The sequence below is a fragment of the Crocodylus siamensis genome, chromosome 7 (assembly GCF_052110815.1).
Source record: "Crocodylus siamensis isolate JL-2025a chromosome 7, ASM5211081v1, whole genome shotgun sequence".
In the NCBI taxonomy this organism is placed as follows: domain Eukaryota; kingdom Metazoa; phylum Chordata; order Crocodylia; family Crocodylidae; genus Crocodylus; species Crocodylus siamensis.
In genome coordinates this window covers 97,927,157-97,943,309 of record NC_143401.1, presented here as the reverse complement: position 1 = coordinate 97,943,309, position 16,153 = coordinate 97,927,157, and the positions used below count along the sequence as shown (strand labels likewise).

General features: G+C 70.6%; 4 protein-coding genes across 5 annotated transcripts; 1 reads left to right on the top strand and 3 right to left on the bottom strand.

Moving 5' to 3' along the window:
- Positions 1–426: 426 nt before the first annotated feature.
- On the bottom strand, positions 427–4,473 carry PI4K2A (phosphatidylinositol 4-kinase type 2 alpha). The gene is made up of 9 exons (XM_090056653.1): positions 3,985–4,473; positions 3,407–3,607; positions 3,176–3,307; positions 2,948–3,101; positions 2,508–2,569; positions 2,227–2,326; positions 1,866–1,999; positions 1,650–1,709; positions 427–1,535 (listed from the first exon to the last, which is right to left on the bottom strand). The coding sequence occupies exons 1-9, from the start codon at positions 4,417–4,419 to the stop codon at positions 1,374–1,376; spliced, it is 1,440 nt and encodes a 479-aa protein (XP_089912779.1). The 5' UTR covers positions 4,420–4,473; the 3' UTR covers positions 427–1,373.
- An 847-nt stretch (positions 4,474–5,320) lies between these two features.
- Positions 5,321–8,451, top strand: MORN4 (MORN repeat containing 4). Of its 2 annotated transcripts, none has more exons than XM_090056673.1 (5): positions 5,321–5,347; positions 6,842–6,944; positions 7,070–7,184; positions 7,826–7,935; positions 8,271–8,451. In XM_090056673.1, exons 2-5 carry the CDS (start codon positions 6,878–6,880, stop codon positions 8,417–8,419), a joined length of 441 nt encoding a protein of 146 aa, XP_089912799.1. In that variant the 5' UTR covers positions 5,321–5,347; positions 6,842–6,877; the 3' UTR covers positions 8,420–8,451. The 2 variants fall into 2 exon arrangements, with proteins under 2 accessions (XP_089912799.1, XP_089912797.1); XM_090056671.1 differs by lacking the exon at positions 5,321–5,347 and adding an exon at positions 5,368–5,512.
- An 889-nt stretch (positions 8,452–9,340) lies between these two features.
- HOGA1 (4-hydroxy-2-oxoglutarate aldolase 1) lies at positions 9,341–12,410 on the bottom strand. The gene is made up of 7 exons (XM_090056663.1): positions 12,092–12,410; positions 11,202–11,330; positions 10,937–11,064; positions 10,616–10,750; positions 10,436–10,532; positions 10,146–10,279; positions 9,341–9,678 (listed from the first exon to the last, which is right to left on the bottom strand). The coding sequence occupies exons 1-7, from the start codon at positions 12,303–12,305 to the stop codon at positions 9,529–9,531; spliced, it is 987 nt and encodes a 328-aa protein (XP_089912789.1). The 5' UTR covers positions 12,306–12,410; the 3' UTR covers positions 9,341–9,528.
- Positions 12,411–12,995: 585 nt separating this feature from the next.
- ANKRD2 (ankyrin repeat domain 2) lies at positions 12,996–16,119 on the bottom strand. The gene is made up of 9 exons (XM_090056662.1): positions 15,220–16,119; positions 14,983–15,096; positions 14,657–14,818; positions 14,441–14,548; positions 14,066–14,164; positions 13,645–13,743; positions 13,464–13,562; positions 13,245–13,343; positions 12,996–13,173 (listed from the first exon to the last, which is right to left on the bottom strand). The coding sequence occupies exons 1-9, from the start codon at positions 15,439–15,441 to the stop codon at positions 13,063–13,065; spliced, it is 1,113 nt and encodes a 370-aa protein (XP_089912788.1). The 5' UTR covers positions 15,442–16,119; the 3' UTR covers positions 12,996–13,062.
- Between the last annotated feature and the right edge of the window lie 34 nt (positions 16,120–16,153).

Below are 16,153 nucleotides of genomic sequence, written 5' to 3'. Positions count from 1 at the left end.
GGGGCGAGCGCCGGAGCCTGGAGCTAAGCTCACAGCCAGCTGCAGGGCGGCAGGAGGTGCCCTCCCAGGCCCTGGTGGCTCAAAGGCCCAAGGCTATGCTACAGCCCTAGGCGCCCCCCCACCTGGGGCAAGCCCAGTAGCACACCCTGTCCCCCCCGCGGCAGGGTGCACAGCCCCAGCCACACCAGAGCAGGGCGACCCCAGCACACCTCTGGGACAGCGCGGTCCCAGCTCTCGCCCCAGGACCAATGTCCTGCAGCCCGGGCCCAGCCCCTGCCCCATACAGCCCCTCTAGTGCCCCTTGACCCCCATGGGCCATGCAGCAACCCCAGGCTCTGCCCTGCTGGGGCAGGGGAGTGGGTAGTGTGGCACAGCCCAAGGAAGCAGAGAGCAGCGTGGCGGGCAGTGCTCGAAATACAAGTGGGCTCAGATGCTGCCTTGGTTTAAATACATTACGTACATTTCTACAGTGCATTGGAACGATACATTTCAGGTCTGGCAGATGCAACCGGGGGGCACAGCCCCTCCTATGAGCTCTGGCAGCTCCGGTCACCCCTGTGCCCAAGGGACTGAGCCCTGCCGGCCTGGGGAAGGAGGGTGCACCCCTGCGGGGTCACGCAGCCATGCCTGGCCCTGCAGGTCCCGCAGCTGTTTGACCCACCGCAAGCCAAGCAGAGATGAGTCGGGGCTCGGCCAGGCCCCCACACCCCACCATGGAGCAGGTGCCAGGCCCTGCAGGGCTCAGCAGCAGCAGCACTTTGGCCCCAGCTGCTCGGGGAGCAAGCAGAGGTGCTCCCATCCCCAAGCCCCGACGTGCAACTCGGTGCAAGAGGCAGGGCCCCCCCCAGGCACTGCGCCGGCTCCAGGGCCCTGCAGCCTCCAGCAGCCCCTTCCTAGCCCATAGCTGCTACTGCTGCCACCGCCGCCACCACCATTGCCGCCGCCTTGGGCCCCCACCCAGCCCCGTGCACCCAACAGGTGCCTCTGCAGCACGGACCCAGGTGCCTGGGAGCCAGCTGGATGCAGCCACAGAGAGAAGTACCAGGCACCGTTTGGCCAGGACGCCTGCCCACCCCCCAGGGAGCAACATGCAGGAGGGGGTGCCAGCGCTGGGCCTGCAGTCTGGTGGAGGGGGGCAGCAGGCTCCTGGTAACGTGCTGGACGGATCTGGCCCATGTGCTCGGAGCTACACACGGGCTGGGCTGGGCTGGGCTGGGCGGGGCGGGGCAGGGCCTGGGGCATCCAGGCGAGGGATTGTCCATTGGAGCTGGGCAGGGGACTGCTCCAGGCCCTGCCGCGCAGGGTCCAGTGCCCTGTCCGCTCACCCGTGGGGCTGAGCGGGGTCCCCGCCCCTCTCAGTCCCAGCCCCCGCGCTACCACCAGGAGAAGAAGGGCTTCCGACTCTGGAAGCTCTGGGTGTAGGCCTCGCTGGCGCTGCGCTGGTGCGAGCGCGCTGTCTCCACGATCACCGGCGGCATCTGCACCAGGTGCAGGGGGCTCTTCCCATCCTTCAGCGCCTGTGTCAGGTTCAGGATCTGGGAGCGAGGGAGGGCCCCAATTCTGGAATCCACTGAATCCACGCCCCAGCCTGAGGTGCCCCTCCCAGCATGCCCCCACCCCAGAGCCCTGCCCTGCCCCGCTTCACGTACCTGCCCCCTCATGACGGCGATCTGCTTGTGGAACTGCCCCCGGTCAAAGCCAGGATCCTTCTGCAGCGACACGCAGGGAAAGGGAAGCAGTCAGCCCCCCCGGAAGACCCCATAGCAGCTGTGGCCCCAGTGCCCCCTTCAAGCCCCTGGGGGCTGGCTGAGCCGCTCACTCCCTCCCTGCATCCCCCGGTAGGTCAGCCACAGGGCCCCGCTGACCTTGAAGAGCTCGTAGAGATCCTCCTCCAGGTCCTTGACGAAGTTGGGGTCCGAGATCTTAGGTAGGATCAGGTCCTTGATCTCCTGCGAGAAGGGCACTTTGGCCTGCGGCAGCCATGCCCAGTAGAAGGGGTCTGCAAAGAGGGGCCAGGGCCGCAGTCAGAGCTCCCCCGACCCTCGCCCCAGCCTGCCCAGGGCCCCGCTCCCTGGTGGGTACAGGCTGGGCAGCGCCCGCTGCCCACCCTTCTCAGGCCCCTTGTGCAGTTCCCTGGGCAAGCAGGGGGCCGCCTGGCCCCCGGCACTGGCCACCCCCACAGACGTGGCACACGGCCCCGAGGCTGGCCCAGCCCTGGGCACTCACATGCTCTCCAGGAGTCAGGGTGCTTCAGAGGAAAGGCCAGGCCATTGTCGATGGCGGCCAGCTTGATGATGGGCTCTTTCACCATGACCCAGTCGCTGTCCTGTGGGGAAGTGGGGCTGCGTCACGGGGCGGGGGGCAAGCTCCCCATTGCAGAGGCCTGGTCCACCCAGCCAGGCAGTTGTACCCTGCCCAGCGAGCACGGACACAGTCCCGTGCAGGCCTCAGCCCATCCCCAACAGCTAGCACTGCCCAGCCTGGGGCCCGCACAGCCGCCCGCTCACCCGCGCGCTGGCGCTGTCCAGGGGGCAGTCGTACTTGATGAGCCAGTTGTCATTTCCCCGGTCTGCAGAGAGATGTCAGCCAGGTCAGCGTGCGCCCACCCATCCTGCTCCGAGTGCCAGCCCCAGGGACCGACGGGCGGCCCCAGCCTCTAGGAGGGCATCCCAAAGCCTGCGCCCAGCGGGGTGGGGGGAGCCGAGCCCTGCCCCAGAGCCCGATGCCCCTGCAGGGCCAGGGCACTGCTCAGGACAGGGCTCTTCTTGGAGCCTGACACGCAGCGCAGCATCAGGTGCTCCTGGTGCCAAGGTCCGACCTCCTGACCCTGGCAGATGACCCCAGGGGTGCCCTGCCCTCAGGGCGGGGCGGTGCCATCCAGGAGCTGGACCCAGACCAGAGCCAGCGCAGCCTCCACGGTGGTGACCCCCAGCGCCCGCATCCTCACCCGTGTTCCTGATGATGTAGTCCAGCACCACCAGCCTCTCGAACTGCAGCAGCAGCTGCCGGTTCGTGTTCTCAGGCAGCGGCTCGGCCTCGAACCGCCGCAGCCAGTAGTCCGCATCCTTGTAGCCCTCCACGAAGAGCTGGAAGGAGCCCACCTGGGATGGATACGGCCCGTTACAGGGGCCGGCGCAGACCGGAACGGCCGCAGCGGCAGTGCCAGAGCCCCTACCTTTGGCGGGAGGCCGATGCGGTGGAAGCGCTGCCCAACCTTGGGCACCTTCTCCAGGGCCAGGCGCTTCCCGCGGGACTTCACGCGGTCGATGGCGCTGTAGTTGAAGGTCTCGCTGGCCAGGTACACCACCTGGAGGGGGTGCGGGGGCACCGGTCAGCCAGCTGCTCTGGCCCGACCCTGACCCCCAGCAGGTCACCAGTGCCCAAGCAGGGCTGCCTCCCGTCCCACCTTTGTGCAGGGCACAATGTTCAGCTCCAGCTTCTGGTCCACCAGGCTGGCACCGGCCTCCGACAGGTAGCCCTGGTTGAGCACGAGGCAGTCGCGCCCGAAGCAGCAGGGGCAGCACAGCTTCTGCAGCCACTTGGCCCATTTGGGGTTCAGCTGCCCGTAGGGCTCCTCGTTCTTGGGCTTGAACACGCCAATGATCTTCTGGAGGGCACAGAGAGCGGCGTCTGGGCCCAGGGCAGCAGGGAGAGACTACCCCAAAGCCAGCGCACAAGCGCCGCTCCAACCCGGAGCTGGAGCCACCGTGGGGCCCGCGGCTGGGAACTCCCCGGGCAGCACCAGGAGCCTGGGCCCACGCGGGGACTTCCACAGCCCCGCTCGGCCGCGCCCAGGGGCCGGCAGGGAGCAGGACGCCCGAGCCCAGGGGCCCGCGGGGGCAGCGACCTCTGGGTGCCTCCCGGCCCTCCCCCTCCACCGCCCCGGCTCCTGCGCAGCATGACTCAGCAGCGCGCGTGACCCCCGGGCCGGGCCGGGCCGGGCCCCTTCCCCGGGCGGGGGCCCGGCGCCGCGCACCCACCCACCCCCTGCGGGTCCTTGACGAAGTAGCTGCCGCTGGAGCCCTGCGGGATGCGCTCGGGGAAGATGCCGCGCTCGCTGGCCAGCTCGGCGGCCCGCACCACGGCGGCGAACGCGGGGTCGTCGGGGAAGTCGTTCCGCGCCCGCGCCGCGCCCGCCCCCGCGCCCCCCGCCGCGCCCGGCCCCGCGCCCGGCCCCGGCCCCGCCGCCCCCGCGCTCCCCGCCGCCAGCGCGCCGCCCGGGCCCCGCCAGCCCCGCTCCAGCAGCGGCTGCCGCTCGCGGTCCCGGTCCCGGTCGCGGTCGCGGACGGGCGGGGAGGAGGGCGGCGAGGGCGCGGGCGGCGGCGGCGGGGCGGGCGGCGGCGGCGGGGCGGGCCCGGGCAGCCCGTAGTCGGGGCCGGCGGCGCGCTCCGGCGACACCAGCGGGCTCGTCTCGTCCATGACGGCGGCGGCGGCGGGGCCGGGCCGGGCGCGGGACACGTGGGCGCTGTCAGCTGACCGCACGACCAGGACGCGCCCCTCCCACTGCTCGCCGTGATGTCACCCCGCCGCCCCGCCCCCTGCCTCGCTGGCCACGCCCACTAGGGGGTAGGCCCTCCTGCGGCCGCGCCCATTCCCTCGCCCCTCCCACGGGGTGCTAGCCCCGCCCATGGCGCCCTTGGCCCCCGGCTCCGGGCGCCCGGCAGCGTGGCGGGCATCTGCCTTGCACGACGGCGGCCACTGTGTGCGCCGCGTGCCCGCGAGCGGGGCCCTGCCACCCCGCGCGACGCCCAGCCACCCTGTAGCGCACAGGGGCGCGGCAGCAGGGCCAGGCCCGGCCCCCGGGTTCGTCCCCGCACGACGGAAGGGCGGAGCAGGCACGCACGGGGCGTGTCGCTGGCCCGCAGCGGTGCCCCTCGCAGCCGGGAGCCCGAGGCCCAGAGGCGCAACGTGGGCGGGCGGAGTGGGGCTGCAGCGTGGATGGGTTGCAATGGGGACTCTAGCGACTGGGGAGGGCAGCCCCGCCACTGAGGCTGCTGGTGGCCGTGGTGACAGTGGCCGTGGCAGCGATCTCATGCTTGAGGGGCACCGTGGCCCCGGCAGATGGGGGGAGGGGAGGGTCCAGCCCCTGCCCCTGGGGCCAGCAATACCCCTCAGGGCTTGCAGGCCGCTGCCCCTCACGAAGATGGCGGCCAATACCCCTCAGGGCTTGCAGGCCGCTGCCCCTCACAAAAATGGCGGGCTCATGCCGGACGGGCAGCTCTGCCCCTCACAAAGATGGCGGGATTGGGGCAGTGGGGTAGGAGGAGCCTCTCTCCTTACCCCTCACAAAGATGGCGGCTGATGACAGGCTTGGAGAGCCGACCAGTGAGAAGCTGCGTTGCTTCCGGTGAGCACGGTGACAGCCAACGGCAGGAGGGGATGCATCCGGGCGATGCCGGGGCAGCGATGACAGAGCAGGGGGGAGCGCGGCGCTGGGGAGCGGCGCCGCCGGCGCATGGGGACCCCCAGCGGGGGGCGGGGAGCGGCGCCGGCCGTGCAGCGCGGAGCCCAGGTGCGGCTGGGCGGGGGGTGCCGCCCGCTGCGTGCGCGGGGCGGCGATGCGGGGCGCAAGGGATAGAGGGTGCAGCAGGCTGCGTGCACGGGGCGGGGTGCGGGGTGTAGCGGGGCTGCGGGGGTGCAGCAGACGGCATGCATAGTGCAGGGTGCAGCACGTCTCGGGCACAGGGCAGGGTGCAGCGGGTGCAGGGTGCAGCAGGCTGCGTGCATGGGGTGGGGTCCAGGGCTCAGCAGGTGGGGTGCGGGATCCAGCGGGCCGTGCGCACGGGGTTCAGGGTGCAGCCAGCCGTGTGCTTGGGGTGCATGCTGGGGGTGGGGCGCCCGGGGCTCTGGGCAAGGGGAGAGGGAGCTCCCCACTGGCAGCGCTGGTGCGGGCTGGGCTCTGCCCCACTGGCCACTCCCATGTGCATGTGGAGTTGAACCCCCGCCAACCCTCCCGCAAGCTCTGCTGTCCCTTGTCCCATCCCAGGGGCTCTGCAGCAGCCCGGCCCTGCTCCCCCCAGCTCCGTGCCCCCAGGTCCCAGGCAAGGGCGCTCCCCCGCCCCATCCTGGTCTGTCCACGACATGGGGCTCCATCGCAGGTGGACCATGGACAGTGCAGAGCCAGCCCAGCCCTGGTGACAGCCGCGTGGCTGGGGTCACGGGTGCCGGCTGTGCCGCTCACCCAGCCGGCCCCATGCATGTTTCATGGAGATGCTGCTGGCTCCTGCCCCCAGCGGCCGCAACCTGAGCTGCGTGGCTGGAGTTTCAGGTGTGGGTCAGAGGGTGCCAGGCTCTGGTGCCACCAGACCCATTCATGCCCATGCCTCTGGCACCACCCTGACACTGTGGCCCCGGCACACCTGCAGCCCTGGCAGATGCACCCGCCCACTGCAGCCCCCCTCCACCAGCACTGCCCATGGCCCCTGGAGCCACGCTTTCTCTTCCGGGGCTCGGCCCCACGCGCTGCCTGGAGGAGGGTTGTAGTGCTGGGACCCGTGTGCCAAGGGGCCAGTCCTGCCAGGCAGCTGCAGCCAGCACCAGCAGTGGGCTCAAGCAGACGCCAGCTCCGGGTGCCCCCTGGCCCGTGTCGTGGTCTCGGGCAGTGCCCAGGACCTGTCCCAGCAGAGGGGTCGGGTAGCCCCAGGGAGACGGAGGGGGCTTGGAGTTAGGTCCCAAAGGAGAGGGTGGGCAGCTCGGGGAGAGGAGACAGCCCCTGGCAATGTGGGGCAAGATTGGTGCTGCCAGAGTCTCTGTGTGGGGAATGCTGGGGGCTCAGCTGGCCTGCTCAGCACTGCCCGTGGGCCCTGGCCGTGGCCATGCACTCACCTGCCCTCCCTTGCAGCCTTGCCCGGCGCCCGCGGGAGCTGGCACCAGGACCATGACGCTGACCAAGGGCTCCTTCACCTACTCCAGTGGGGAGGAGTACCACGGCGAGTGGAAGGAAGGTCAGTCTCCCCAGCCAGGGGTTCAGGCAGGGAGGCCAGGAGCTGCCCCCCTGTCTGGTGTCCCCGGGGCCCATGCCCCACCCCGGTGTCAGGGGTGCTGATGACTGGCTGCTCTTACCCGCCAGGCCGCCGGCACGGCATGGGCCAGCTGACCTTCGTTGACGGCAGCACCTACCTGGGCCACTTCGAGAACGGGCTCTTTCATGGCTGCGGGGTGCTCACCTTTGCTGACGGCTCCCGGTGTGTGGGGAGACCCAGGGCTGAGCAGTGCCCACTGCTGTGGTTGGCCCCTGGGCTGGGGATGCGGAGCAGGGGGGTGGCCCCGAGCAGCCCCCAGCTCCAGGGGCAAGCAGCAGCTCAAGGGGAAGGGGGGGAAGGATTCTGACACAGCCATGGGTCCTCGGAGCAGGTGCGGGGGGGGGGGGGGGGGGTCTTTGTGCACGCACGTGTGGGTATGAGCATGCTTGTCTGTGCACGTGGGCATGCGTAAGAGTGTACGTATGCATTTGTGAATATGTGAATAAGTGTTAGCACATGTGTGCACAAGTGCATCTACGTGCATGCATTTGCGAATACATTTGTGTGTGTAAATGTGTGTGTGTGAGTGTAAACGCATGCTTTTTGCATGCATGCACATATGGGTGTATCTAGCCGCGTGCATATGCACGGAAGTGTAGGTGATGTGCATGTGTGCAGGCATATTTATGCGTGGGCCTGGTGTGAGTATGGCCACACCTCTGGGCAGGGCGGGCAGAGGCAGGCCCCGCACGTCTGGAGCTCAGGACCAGCCTGCGCTGGTGCCAGGCCGTGCCCTTGCAGCAGCAGGCATGGGGTGGGGGACCGAGCTAACACAGCTCCCCCCTGGCCTGGCCACGCTGCAGGTACGAGGGGGAGTTCGTGCAGGGGAAGTTCAGCGGCGTCGGCGTCTTCACACGCTACGACAACATGACCTTTGAAGGCGAGTTCAAGGGCGGCCGCGTCGAGGGCTTTGGTGAGTGCCGGGGCCCCCACCCCAGCCCAGTGCCCCCACCCAGCCAGGGCCCAGCTCGCGCCCACCACAGCCTCCATCCTCTGCCGCCCTGCCCTGGTCCCAACCCCTGCCCCTGACCCCAGCCCCTGCCTCCCTGGTCCCCAGACCGTGCTACCCGTACCCCAGGCCCAGCCCCCCAGCCCTGCTATGCTGCCCCCACCTCTCCAGCTGCCCCGGCCCGTGCCAGCTGCGTGCCCCCATGCCCCACGCCACCCCCTGTGCATGCTGTCCCCTGCCCCCGCGTGCCTCCCTCGTGTGCCCTCCCTGTCCCGTGACGCCCACCCTTCCCTCGCCAGGGCTCCTGACGTTCCCCGACGGCTCCCACGGGGTGCCCCGCAACGAGGGCTTCTTTGAGAACAACAAGCTGCTGCGGCGCGAGAAGTGCCCGGCCGTGATCCAGCGCGCCCAGAGCGTCTCCAAGTCCACACATGGCCTCATGGTGTGACCGCCCCCTGCCCCAGCCCCAGCCCCAGCCCCTCCTCGAGCAGCTGGGCACCCCCAGCCCGGCTCCAGGGCTCCCCGGGGAGGTCCCCCCAACTGCCCCCCGGGCTCTGCTCACCCCCCAGGGCAGCTCATCCTTCCCGCAGGGCCACGCGGTGCCTTGCAGATGCCACAGTGCCAGGGCCCAGGCAGGGACTCGGGCTCTTCCCCAGGGGCAGCCCCCAGCCAGGGTGTGGGGGGCCGTGGGGAGTTGCCCCCCAGGCTGGGAGTGATGGGAGCTGAGCAGGACATGGGCCATGGGGGTGGGGGCTGTGTGCCCGGTGCCTTTGCGGGGTGGGCCATGGGCCGGGGGCTGGGTCTCCGACCGGTCATGCTCCCCACCCCCGCCTTAGGCCTGGCCTTGACCCCCAGGGTGCCCTGGCCCTGACAGGGGCGGGATGGTGCTGCAGAGATGCCCCAGGGCCAAGCCCTGTCCCCATTACGGCAGTGCCAAACCCCCCCATCGCGCCACGGCACAGCCTGGCAGGACAAGGCCCAGCAGTGGGGACGGCGGGTCTCGGCGGTGGCGGGGTTAGGGGGCTGGGCTGAGGGGAGAGGGGTCTGCCCGGCTGCGCTGAATGTCCGCGACGCCACTCCGTGCCTTGCGCCCGCCCGGCCGGGAGTAAAACCGTCTTGCCAAGCCACCGCCTGCGTGTCTGTGTCCGGATCCCCCCAGCCCCGGCGCCCCCGCCTACCCCGTGGTCACCCCTAAGTGCAGCTGAGAGCGGCGGGGGGGGCTCTGGGCAGCCCTGGAGGCACTGAAGCAGCGCCGAGGTGCAGGGTCCTGGAGTCCAGGGCTGGGCACTGTCCTGCTGGAGGGGGCACAGCAGCCCCCGGCCCGCCCCAAGCACCCCCCGCAACCCAGTCAGGGAGGAGGAGGATGCAGTGCACGTGCAACGAGTTTATTCCCAGCTCGGCCCTGCATGGCAACAGGAACCCACCGCCTCATGCCTGGGCCAGGCTGGGTTGATGCCGAGCTCCCAGGCCACAGCTGCCCTCGCAGGGAGGGGTAGGGGGCAGCTGGGCAGGTGCCGGGGTCGGAGTGCATGCGGGGCACAGCGCCGTGCAGGGGGGTCAGAGCCAGCCGTTGCGGGCAAAGGCCTGGCGCAGCGCAGCAGCCTGGTCCTCGCTGAGCGGCAGCAGTGGTGCCCGGCAGGGCCCCCCCTGGTAGCCAAACCACTCCATGGCCTGCTTCAGCCCCGCCACGCCGAAGCGCCGTGTCACCTGGGGCCAGGCAGCCTGTGAGCGCCTGACCCACCCCACCGGGGCAGCTGGGACCCCGCAGCCAGGGGCTGCAACCCGGTCAGTGGGGCCACGAGAGCAGCCTGGGCTGCGGCAGGGCACCCGCCTCCTGCCCGCCCAGAGCCCTCCGTGCCCCTGCCCGGCTCCCGCCTCTCAGCAGAGGTGGGGAAGGGGCTGCAGCCACCTCTGGGGCGACCCGGTGGTGTGTATAACGGGGGGAGCTGAGTTCAGGGCTTCCAGGCTGGGAGCTGTGCCCCCCGCAAATCCCAGCCTATAAATAGGGTTCTGCCTGTGCTTGGGGGTCGAGCTGCAGCCGGTGCCAGGGGACATGCTGTTCCTGGCACGGTCCTGAGGGCAGGGCCTGGCTCCTGCCTGCACAGCCCTGCCCGAGGCTCCCCCAGCCCCGCCGGTGCCCCGCACGGCCAACCCGCAGCCCCCTGGGACCCTACCGCCGTGTTGGGCTCGATGAGCCGGTGCTGCAGGTCCCGGGCCTCCTGCCAGCGCCCCTCCTGGCACAGGCGCTCCAGCTGGCACAACGGCGTACCCAGGACGTTGGCAAGGGCGCAGACCCCCCCGACGGCACCTGGGGCAGAGGGGCTGGGCGTGGGCAGGGGCAGGGGCAGGGGCAGGGGCAGGGGCCCAACCCTCCACAGCACCATCCCCGTGGCCCCCTCCACCCTCTTCTCGAGGGTCTCCAACACCCCCCAGATCCAGCCCGGCTCCCGGCCGCCCCACCTACCCACGGCGTAGCTGGCCAGCAGGAAGCCGGCCGACCCCGCCAGCACCTGGAAGTCCTCGCGCCGTGTCTTGTGCACGATCAGCCCCAGGCGAGTGATCTGGGGAGACACGGGCAGCGTCCCCCAGAGCCGGGCCCCACCTGGGATCCAACCCCCACATCTGCCTCGGGCCCCCGACTCACATCGCCACCGCTGTCCTTGAGCCCCACGATGTTGGGGTGCGGGGCCAGGGCCAGCACAGCCTCCAGGGGCAGCTCCAGGCCGGTGTTGGCAGGGACGCTGTACAGCACCACAGGCACCGGCGACGCCTCTGCCACCTGCGCGCGGAGCCGGCAGGGCTGGGACACGCAGTCCACGGCCACGGGGCCCCACGTCCTCCCTGCGCCCACCTGGGCTCAGCGCCACGTGCCCACCCCAGGACCAGCAGGCAGGACGTTCTGCACCGGGTGGAGCCCGCCCACGCCATGCCACACCAGCCGGGCCTGAGCCTTCCCCCCCCTCACCTGGGTGTAGTGGAGCACCAGGGCGGCAGTGCTCATGGCACCCCGGTAGTAGCAGGGTGTCACCACCAAGACCGCGTCGGCGCCCGCCTCCGCCATCCCCGCCGTCAGCTCAATGGTGGCCTGTGTGGCTGTGGGGGGAGAGGCAAGTTGAGAGCCCCCCTCCCCACAGGGCCCTCCAGGGCAGCAGGAGCCTGCGCCGGGGCAGCAGGATCGGGCCCACGGGCATCTGAGCCAAGGCAGGGGTGAGGGGCTCCCGCGCTCTCACACTCGCATCCGGAGCCGGCCAGCAGCAGGCGGTGGCGGGGCACGGCCTGACGCACGCGGGCCACGATGTCCAGCCGCTCCGGCCCCGTCAGCAGCGGGCTCTCGCCGTTGGAGCCCTGCACCACGAAACCTGCGCAGGGGGCGGGCAGGGGTCAAGGGCAGGGTGGGGGCAGCCCCCAGCCCCAGCCAGGACCCGGCCCAGAGCCCACATGCCCTGAGTCCCAGCCCCATGACACTGCCCCAGACGCGTGTGCACACGGATGTGCACCGCTCCCCCACACCAACGTGGACCAGGCCCACCCCAGGCTGGAGGCTGTGGGGCAGAGCCCTGGTGCAGGAGGTGGCGGAGCGTGGCCGTGGCCTGGAGGGTCTCATCTCCTGGAGCGGTCCGGGCAGACTGGCGGGACGGTGCGTGCACATGCGTGTGCAGTCTAGACATCATGCCAGAGCTGGGGGAAGCAGCTTCACCCTCTGCCCCTTTCTGAGCTGCCGACACTGGAGCAAAGTCCAGCCGAGGCTGCATCCTTGGGCTGGCAGCTGGTCAAGGCCACGGCCAGAGCCCAGCTGTGCGCCTGCCCGCGCTGGGCACCATCCCTGGCAGGCGGCCGTGGCACATCGGGAGAAGAGACCCCCAGCCCTACAATGCCAGCACCTGCCCAGGGCACAGGCTCATCTGGCCTTGCCGGGGCCTCTCCAGGGTCCCCAGGACCAGGCCGGCTCTGCCCCGTGCGGGCTGCTTGGAGCCACGCCAGGCTCCACGGCAGGGGCTCCATGATGTCGGGGCTCCGCCATGCGCCCCGGCCTGAAGGGGGCAGCACTGGAGGGGCTGAGCCAGTCCCCGCCCCACACCATAGCTGCCCGGCTCTGCCATGCCCCCTGCCACGCACTCACCTCGGAAGGGGACTTGGGTGTAGAGGCGCAGGTTGTCGTCCAGCCGGGCGTAGTCCACGCTGCCCTGGGCCGTGAAGGGGGTGGCCAGGGGCGGGTAGATGCCACGCAGGTCCAGCCTGGGCGCCGGCGTGGCGGGGGCGGTGCTCAGCGCCCTGCCCAGCACCCCGGGGTGCCAACCTCGGCCCCCCGGCCGCAGCAGGGCCATGAGCGCCATGGCGGGACTGAGCTCCAAGCTGCTGCCCAGGCCGTTAATGATTGACACGGCTCGTTAGGGATTCGCTGCTCCCTGGCGGTGTGGCCTGGGGGTGGCTTGGGGAGCAAGCGGGGGGGGGGGGGGGGGCCTCTGGCCACCAGTGCTGAGGGCTGTGACCATGCCTGGCGTGACCCTGCTCCTGGATCAGCCCCTTCCTGACCCCCGGGGCTGCCGGCCGGAGATACCCAGGTCCTGCAAGAGCCCCCCCGACCCGTCCTGGGTGTCCCCACCTCCCCCACAGTCACACGGCAGGCAGGGAACCGCGGGGTCGCATCCAGTCCTGAGGCAGGATCAGCCCCATCCAAACCAGCCCAGACAACCCCCGTGTCTGAACTCGGAGACACGTCACAGTTGCCCCAACAGCCCCAGGCATCGCCCATACAGGGGGGCTGCAGCCACCAACGTCCTGCTGCTACTGGGGAGGGTCATGGGTGCTGCAAGAGCCCAGGCCAGGCCGTGCCCCCGCTGCAGAGGAAGGAACCCCTCCAGTGCAATGGGGCTGAGCAGGGGAAATCCCCTCCTGCCCCAGCGCAGCGCAGGGCTGAGCCCGAGCGTGGGGGCAAGACCCTCCTGCCAGGACCCTGCGGGGTTGGCGCAGCAGGAGCGTTGGCCCAGCCCAGGCCCAGGCGCGCACAGTCCTGGACCCGCTGCTGTCCATCACTGCTTTTATTGTCGGAGCTGAGCCCCGAAAGAGCCCTGCTGGGGCCTGCGCCTGCCCTCACACCGGCGCCTCCGTGTCCACCTCCGCCCTGCTCTGCTCCGGGGTCTCCAGCGCCTGCCGCGTGTCCGTCTGCCACAGCTGCACCAGGTCCATGGGGGTCTTCCCAGCCTGCAGGGCAGGGGCAGCGGGTGAGGGCAGCCTGGCATGGCCTGACCCCGTGCCCCCGGTGCAGGACTTACCAGGTTCTTGGCCAGCATGTCGGCCCCGTGGAGAAGCAGCATCTTGATGATTTTGTAGCGGTTCAGCCGTGCAGCGTCATGCAGGGCTGTGTCCCCCTCCTGCGGCCACGGGCACCCATGTCACCAGCCAGCGGGGCCCAGTGGCCCCCAGACCTGGGCTCAGCTCCCACCCACCCTCCCGTCTGCACGCCCGGGTCACGGAGCAGGTGCAGCACCTACCCTGTCCACAGCATTGATGGCCACGCCGACATGGATGAGGTGCTCTGCGATGTCGGCATGGCCGGTGCGTGTGGCCACATGCAGTGGGGTGCTCAGGAGCTGGGGAGATTGTGGGGGGGTGTTAGCTCCCAGAAGGACCCATGGGGGTGGCACCTGCCTGCACCCCCACCCCTTCACTCACCTTGTCCACGAGGTTGAGGTTGGCGCCGTGGTCCTGCAGCAGCTTCACCACGGCCAAGTGTCCCCCGCGGCAGGCCCAGTGGAGGGCCGTGGAGTCCAGCTGCCCACAGACGCCCCCGTCAGGGCCAGGCCAGCCCCCGCCTCACAGACCCCCACCTGCCCCACCTTGCACCCCCTGCCCCCGCACCACCCACACCCAGGACCCCATACCCCCAGCACTGCAAAAAAAGGTTGACCAGTCCCCTGATTGACTGCTTTTCCACTAGAGGCAGGGCAGAGGGGACAGGCAGCCAATCAGACTGCAGCAGAGCTCCTCCTCCACCTTTGGGGGCTCTGGGCTGACCCCCCCTAAACCCCCAAGTGCTTCCTCCAGGTGCCCTCCCCAGACCCGTGGCAGGGACAGGGGGCTGCCCCCGTCTCACCCGGTCCTGGAAGTCCACGGTGGCGCCGTGCTCCAGCAGCTTCTCCAGGATCTCGATGTGCCCCTCCAGCGAGGCCCGGTGCAGCGCCGTGCGGTGGAACTGGCCCGGGGGCAGCACCGCCATCACTGGGCAGCCCCTCCACTCTCCCCACCCTAAGGGCTGCGCCCCCCAGCCTGCACTAGGCACCTGCAGACCCCTCCCCAGCACCCAGGGGCACGGCCCCACCGGGCACAGAGCAGCTCTGCCGGGTCCGCGAGGGCCGGATGGACGGCACCATTGCCAGCCCAGCCCAGCCGGCGCATCGGCCCTCCGCCCACCTCCCAGGCGCCCCGGTGCTGCCCCATGGGGGGCCCAGGATGGGCTGGGGGGCACCACCTCGTCGCAGGTGTCCGGGAAGCTGCCGTCAGCCAGGAACTTCTCGACGAGGCGGAGCTGGCCCCGCACGGCCGCCCGCAGGAACGTCTCCGGTGCCACCGCGGCCTCCTGCCGGGCAGGGGGCTATGGGACTCCTGCACCCCAGGACCCCTGCCCAGAGGGTGCTGTCCTGTCCCCCAGACCCCCACTGGGCTCCGGCTCCTCCCCAGCCCTTACGAGGTCCTCGGGCTCCGGCTCGGGTGCCGGCTCGGGCGTGGCGGCCCGCTCCTCCCGCCGGCGCCGGCGCTGCTTGCGCAGCTCGATGAGGTGCTGGATGCCGCCCACGTCGATGATCTCGCGCCGCAGGTCCACCGAGCTCCTCCGCACCCGCTCCTGGCCCTGCACCAGGAGGGAGGGAGTGGGGTGTCTGCCCGGATCCCTGCCTCGTAGTGCTTGGCCATCAGCAGGCTCCTCTCCCCCTCCTGACCCCTGCCCCCGGCAGCCACAGCTGCTAGAGAGCCGCCCGCCAGGACGAGGGGCCGGCCCAGCTGCGCCCCCCTCACCTTGAGGACCGCGACGCCGAGGGGAAGGGCCCCCCGGTGCTTCTCATCCTCCAGCTCCCGCATCTCCATCCGCACCAGCGCTGGCGGCAAGCCCGGGCGCTGCCCAGGGCTGCTCTGTAACCCAGCACAGACACCCTCAGCCCCTGGGCTTGGCCCTGGGAAGGCGCTAGATTCGCAGGGAAGGGCCATCGGGGCTAGTGCCAGGGCTCAGCCTGGCTCCGGCGTCCCCGGACTCGCCTGCTTCGCCGCCTCCTCCTGCGCCAGCCTCTGGTCGATGAGATCCGTCGCCCATTTCAGGTCCTGCTCCACAGTCGCCTCCATGGCTCTGGCCCTGGGCACTGCCTGCCCTGGCGCTGGGAGCCGTGGCGGGTCCTCGCTGCTGTGTCCACAGCTGCTCCAGGCTTTATGCGGCGCCCAGGGGACAGGTGTGCCCGCCCCGTGACTGGGGGCCTTTGTCATGAGCTCACCAGCCACATTCTCCCCGGTCACCTTCCCGCAGCCCCGGGCATCGCCCTTAAAAGGCCCCTGGCATGGCAGGGGGACCAAGGGGGGCTCCGGCCTGTGGTGTGGGCAGGAGCCAGAGCCAGCGCACCGGGGCAGGAGAGCGCTGGGCCGGTCACCTCCTGCCCTGCGTCACCCCTGGGCCCATCCCAAGCCAGGCCCCGGGGTAGCTCCCGGTGCCCCAGGAGCTGGGGTGCTGCCCGTGCCCTGCCGCACATGCTGCTGCCTCTGCACTGCTATGGCAGATGATGTCAGGCGTTGGCACATCCGCCAGCCCCCAGGGACACGCCGGCCAGACCCCAGCCTGCCGGGAATAACTCAGGCAAGAACTATTCCTGTCTCTGCGCCGCGCACAGCCCCGCTGGGACCAGAGCAGGGGACTCATGCTGGGGGGCAAGGGAGGTGCCATAGTTATCATCACCGCCCGAGGACCACGAGGCGGGCACACTCCAACCTAGAGCCTGAGGGTGACCTTTGACCCTTCCCTTCTGAGGTCACGGGAGATGCCTTGGTGTGCAGTGGGGGTCCCTCCCCCAGATCCTGCAGTGGGAAGGGGACAAGCTGTGCACTGCAAGAAGCTGGGATGGGGGGCACCAGACAGGGAGAGTGGAGCAGGACCCCCGACCAGCAGCCCCTGCCCAGGCGCTTGCTGCAGCCCTGGGACCGAGGA

Excerpts from the sequence above, each read along its gene's own strand:
- PI4K2A (XM_090056653.1), bottom strand. The coding sequence starts at position 4,419 with ATGGACGAGACGAGCCCGCTGGTGTCGCCGGAGCGCGCCGCCGGCCCC. Across the intron at positions 3,308-3,406 it reads ACATTGTGCCCTGCACAAAG|GTGGTGTACCTGGCCAGCGA; the intron begins GTGGGACGGGAG and ends CACCCCCTCCAG. Across the intron at positions 2,570-2,947 it reads CTACATCATCAGGAACACGG|ACCGGGGAAATGACAACTGG; the intron begins GTGAGGATGCGG and ends ATCTCTCTGCAG.
- ANKRD2 (XM_090056662.1), bottom strand. The coding sequence starts at position 15,441 with ATGACAAAGGCCCCCAGTCACGGGGCGGGCACACCTGTCCCCTGGGCG. Across the intron at positions 14,819-14,982 it reads TCGGCGTCGCGGTCCTCAAG|GGCCAGGAGCGGGTGCGGAG; the intron begins GTGAGGGGGGCG and ends CTCCTGGTGCAG. Across the intron at positions 14,165-14,440 it reads TCCCGGACACCTGCGACGAG|TTCCACCGCACGGCGCTGCA; the intron begins GTGGTGCCCCCC and ends CCCCCGGGCCAG.
- MORN4 (XM_090056671.1), top strand. The coding sequence starts at position 5,456 with ATGGGGACCCCCAGCGGGGGGCGGGGAGCGGCGCCGGCCGTGCAGCGC. Across the intron at positions 5,513-6,841 it reads CCGTGCAGCGCGGAGCCCAG|CCTTGCCCGGCGCCCGCGGG; the intron begins GTGCGGCTGGGC and ends CCTCCCTTGCAG. Across the intron at positions 7,936-8,270 it reads CGGCCGCGTCGAGGGCTTTG|GGCTCCTGACGTTCCCCGAC; the intron begins GTGAGTGCCGGG and ends TTCCCTCGCCAG.
- HOGA1 (XM_090056663.1), bottom strand. The coding sequence starts at position 12,305 with ATGGCGCTCATGGCCCTGCTGCGGCCGGGGGGCCGAGGTTGGCACCCC. Across the intron at positions 10,533-10,615 it reads TCAAGGACAGCGGTGGCGAT|ATCACTCGCCTGGGGCTGAT; the intron begins GTGAGTCGGGGG and ends GTGTCTCCCCAG. Across the intron at positions 10,280-10,435 it reads GCTGGCCAGCTACGCCGTGG|GTGCCGTCGGGGGGGTCTGC; the intron begins GTAGGTGGGGCG and ends CCTCTGCCCCAG.